The following is a 5,000-nucleotide window of genomic DNA, read 5'->3' as shown; positions in this document are numbered from 1 at the left end:
CTCAAAAAGATTAAGGGAACACTGAAGGGACACATCAGATTTTGATGAACGATTTATTCAAGTTGAAAATCTTTACGGATTTGCATTGTATAGTTTGTTGAGAACAAAATGATGTGACAATGGTCAAAGGAAACCGAAATCATCAACCCATTGAGGGCTGGATACAAAATCACACCAAAAATCAAAGTAAAAAATGGAAATCACAGGCTGATCCAACTTGTGTGAATTTTATCACGGCAACTCATAATGTGACTCAGTAGTGTGTATGGCCCCCGTGTGCCTGTACGCACTCCTGACATTGTATGGGCATGCTCCTGATGAGTTGGCGGATGGTGTCCTGGGGGATCTCCTCCCAGACCTGGATCAGGGCATCAGTGAGCTCCTGGACTGTCTGTGCCAGTACTTGGCAGCGTTGGATGCCCCGATACATAACGTCCCATAGGTGCTCAATTGGATTTAGGTCAGGGGAACGTGAGGGCCAGTCAATGGCCTCAATGCCTTCCTCATCCAGGGACTGCTATGACATGGAGGTCTGTGCGACCCTCCAAGGATATGCCTCCCCAGACCATCACTGACCCCCCGCCAAACCGCTCATGCTGGATGATGTTACAGGCAGCATAACGTTCACCACAGCGTCTCCAGACTCTTTCACGCCTGTCACATGCGCTCAGTGTGAACCTGCTCTCATCTGTGAAGAGAACAGGGTGCCAATGGCGGACCTGCCAATTCTGGTGGTCTCTCGAATGCCACTCGAGCTGCACGGTGCTGGGCTGTGAGCACAGGTCCCACTAGAGGACATCGGGCCCTCATGGAGTCTGACAGTTTGGTCAGAAACATGCACACCAGTAGCCTGCTGGAGGTCATTTTGTAGGGCTCTGGTAGTGCTCCTCCTGTTCCTTCTCACACAAAGGAGCAGATACCGGTCCTGCTGCTGGGTTGATGCCCTTCTACACCCCTGTCCAGCTCTCCTTGTGTAATGGCCGGTCTCCTGGTATCTCCTCCATGCTCTTGAGACTGCTGGGAGACACAGCAAACCTTCTTGTGACCGCACGTATGGATGTGCCATCCTGGAGGAGCTGGACTACCTGTGCAACCTGATTGGGCTGCAGGTACCGCCTCATGCTACCAGTAGTGACAGGGACATGAGCAGAACACAAAACTAGAGACGAATCAGTCAGGAAGAATAAGGAGAGAGCACCACATGCAAAACCATTACCTTTTTGGGGGTTGTCCTGCTTATGCATCTCCATTGCACCTGTTGTCACTTCCATTTGCACCAAAGCAGGTGAAATTGATTCACAATCACTTGTGCTTCCTAAACGGACAGATAGATTTTTTGAGCAGTGTATAAGCAGTGATTAGACAGGGAGAGCTGTCTGGGAGTGGCACATGTTAATATTCTATAGTAAGTGATTCTACGGCCACTTCAACCAAACTCTACACTTCGCTACGCTAATATTACAGGTTCTTTGACAATAGCATTCTTGCTACTTCGCTGTCTAGCTAACATTAGCATGGATTAGCGCTCGGTGTTATACTTAGCTTAGTTATTAAGAAAGTCATGCAAAGCTTTTTTGCCAGTTAAATTGGAGAGTTGGCTGTTTTTGTGAGCTACCTACCATTTTCCTCTGCCTGTCTGCATTCCTTAGCAAGATAGCCTTGTTTCTAAATGGAATGAAAGCCCCTGATTGGTTGAGCGTGGCCCATGTGATTGATCATCTTGTCCGCATTGGATGCAGCCAGCTCTCGTGATGTGCCACATGATCATTTGACCGCCAACCTCCCAGTATGTGTTGCGCTGAATGCGGTCCCCACCTCCCTCTGATTAGTGAACTGTGTTCCTACTCCGATCCTGTAGGGCTACGGCACACACCTGATGAATCACCTGAAAGAGTATCACATCAAACACGACATCCTCAACTTCCTCACCTATGCGGACGAGTACGCCATCGGCTACTTCAAGAAACAGGTCCGTATGGCTACGCTCAATTTACGTGTTCAACACAATACAATAGTATATATTATATCATTCACAATAAATATAATTGAGACAGACAACAAATGACTTTCTAAATAACTCGACAAAATCATGTATTCATTTATTTTATGACGGATAATATAAAGTATTAACAATTTAATACATTATTCTGTACATTTTCATATAAATTAACTGTTCATAAACAACAACAGGATTATTACTATTATTAATATTTATAATAATGATAATATTTATAATCTCTACATTAGGTTTTTATCTCATTCGGTATCATGCCATTAATATATCTGTGTGTGTGCGTGTGTGTGTGTGCGTCTGTGCCTGCATGCGTGTGTGTGTGTGTGTGTGTGCGTGCGTCCGTGTGTGTGTGTGTGTGTGCGTGCGTGCGTGTGTGCGTGTGTGTGTCGTAGGGTTTCTCCAAAGACATTAAGGTTCCCAAGGCCAAGTACGTGGGCTACATTAAGGACTATGAAGGAGCAACTCTGATGGGCTGTGAGCTCAACCCCTGCATCCCCTACACAGAGTTCTCTGTCATCATCAAGAAACAGAAGGAGGTGAGTGAGTGAGTGAGTGAGTGAGTGAGTGAGTGGGTGGGTGGGTGGGTGGGTGGGTGAGTGGGTGAGTGAGTGAGTGAGTTATGGTTGAGTGTGGTAGTGTAGTGATGTAATGGTCTCTCCCTGCCTCTCTCTCTCAGATCATTAAGAAGCTGGTGGAGCGGAAGCAGGCTCAGATTCGGAAGGTGTACCCCGGTCTCTCCTGTTTTAAGGAGGGGGTTCGGCAGATCCCCATCGAGAGCATCCCCGGCATATGTGTGTACCCCCGTTACCGTTACCATAGTGATGGCATAACTCCCAGCAACTGGGCACAGCTCGTATCCATAAACAGTTACCACTTCCGGTGTTGCATTTATATATTCAATATTTTGATGCAGTGTTGGTTTAGTATATATTTTGTGTTTCATTTTTAATATCATTACATATATAGGCCGCTTGCAGTGTAGTATGGTCTGTACAGACTTTAGATAAGGTGAGATTATTTAGTTAAACTCTCTGGAATGGGGGGACAGTAGGTAGCCGTAGGTTATGGGTGCGCAGTGACTGACAGGAAGTGCTGAAACGCTGTGTTTCCTGTTTCTTGTTTCCAGGGGAAACTGGCTGGAAACCTGCTGGAAAAGGGTGAGTGCCTGCTATCCTTTATTACTATCAATAATCTGTTTATTATACATAACCTGTGTATTACCATCAATAACATGTGTATTACTATCATTAACATAATATTGTTTATTACTATCAATAATATGATTTATTACCATTCTTGTGTTTATTATCCACACAAAGTTGGTCATCTTTACTTCATGTTTACTTGTTCATTTGTGTGTCCCCACAGGAAGGAGATGAAGGACCCAGACCAGCTTTACACCCTGCTGAAAAACATCCTCCAGCATGTTAAGGTGAGACAGACAGACAGGACAGATGATTGTGTGCTGTCGTGGGCCTGTAGACAGACAGACAGACAGACAGACAGGTAGCACAGATAGACAGACAGACAGGTAGCACAGATAGACAGACAGACAGACAGACAGACAGGTAGCACAGATAGACAGACAGACAGATGATTGTGTGCTGTCCTGGGTCTCACAGGGACACCAGAACGCCTGGCCCTTCATCGAGCCGGTGAAGAAGACTGAAGCCCCAGGGTACTACCAGGTCATCCGCTTTCCCATGGGTATGTACGCCAAATATCTAATGTGCTGTAACAGCAGTGTATTAGTGAGTTAGCGTGGTGAAATAGCAGTGTATTAGTGAGTTAGCCTGCTGTAACAGCAGTGTATTAGTGAGTTAGCCTGCTGTAATAACAGTGTATTAGTGAGTTAGCCTGCTGTAATAGCAGTGTATTAGTGTAGTTAGCATGCTGTAATAGCAGTGTATTAGTGAGTTAGCCTGCTGTAACAGCAGTGTATTAGTGAGTTAGCATGCTGTAATAGCAGTGTATTAGTGAGTTAGCCTGCTGTAACAGCAGTGTATTAGTGAGTTAGCATGCTGTAATAGCAGTGTATTAGTGAGTTAGCCTGCTGTAACAGCAGTGTATTAGTGAGTTAGCGTGCTCTAATAGCAGTGTATTAGTGAGTTAGTGTGGTGAAATAGCAGTGTATTAGTGAGTTAGCGTGGTGAAATAGCAGTGTATTAGTGAGTTAGCCTGCTGTAATAGCAGTGTATTAGTGAGTTAGCCTGCTGTAATAGCAGTGTATTAGTGAGTTAGCATGCTGTAATAGCAGTGTATTAGTGAGTTAGCCTGCTGTAACAGCAGTGTATTAGTGAGTTAGCCTGCTGTAATAGCAGTGTATTAGCGAGTTAGCGTGGTGAAATAGCAGTGTATTAGTGATTTAGCGTGCTGTAATAGCAGTGTATTAGTGAGTTAGCCTGCTGTAATAGCAGTGTATTAGCGAGTTAGCCTGCTGTAATAGCAGTGTATTAGTGAGTTAGCCTGCTGTAATAGCAGTGTATTAGTGAGTTAGCCTGCTGTAATTGCAGTGTATTAGCGAGTTAGCCTGCTGTAATAGCAGTGTATTAGTGAGTTAGCCTGCTGTAATAGCAGTGTATTAGCGAGTTAGCCTGCTGTAATAGCAGTGTATTAGTGAGTTAGCCTGCTGTAACAGCAGTGTATTAGCGAGTTAGCCTGCTGTAATTGCAGTGTATTAGTGAGTTAGCCTGCTGTAACAGCAGTGTATTAGGGAGTTAGCCTGCTGTAACAGCAGTGTATTAGTGAGTTAGCCTGCTGTAATAGCAGTGTATTAGTGAGTTAGCCTGCTGTAATAGCAGTGTATTAGTGAGTTAGCGTGCTGTAATAGCAGTGTATTAGTGAGTTAGCCTGCTGTAATAGCAGTGTATTAGTGAGTTAGCCTGCTGTAATAGCAGTGTATTAGTGAGTTAGCGTGCTGTAATAGCAGTGTATTAGTGAGTTAGCGTGCTGTAATAGCAGTGTATTAGTGAGTTAGCGTGCTGTA

General features: G+C 44.8%; 1 protein-coding gene across 2 annotated transcripts in view; it reads left to right on the top strand.

Annotated features, from left to right (window-relative positions):
• The window catches only part of kat2b (K(lysine) acetyltransferase 2B), a 31,245-nt gene that overhangs the window by 23,731 nt on the left and 2,514 nt on the right, over positions 1 to 5,000 (top strand). For both annotated transcript variants that reach the window (XM_061254640.1, XM_061254639.1), the window contains exons 11-16: positions 1,859 to 1,969; positions 2,407 to 2,550; positions 2,691 to 2,805; positions 3,141 to 3,171; positions 3,383 to 3,446; positions 3,637 to 3,721. In XM_061254640.1, coding sequence (XP_061110624.1) covers positions 1,859 to 1,969; positions 2,407 to 2,550; positions 2,691 to 2,805; positions 3,141 to 3,171; positions 3,383 to 3,446; positions 3,637 to 3,721 — 550 coding nt within the window. The remainder of the gene's footprint in view (positions 1 to 1,858; positions 1,970 to 2,406; positions 2,551 to 2,690; positions 2,806 to 3,140; positions 3,172 to 3,382; positions 3,447 to 3,636; positions 3,722 to 5,000) is intronic.

The sequence above is a fragment of the Conger conger genome, chromosome 9 (assembly GCF_963514075.1).
Source record: "Conger conger chromosome 9, fConCon1.1, whole genome shotgun sequence".
In the NCBI taxonomy this organism is placed as follows: domain Eukaryota; kingdom Metazoa; phylum Chordata; class Actinopteri; order Anguilliformes; family Congridae; genus Conger; species Conger conger.
Note: the sequence above shows the minus strand (reverse complement) of the source record. Positions and strands in the feature narration are given on the sequence as shown.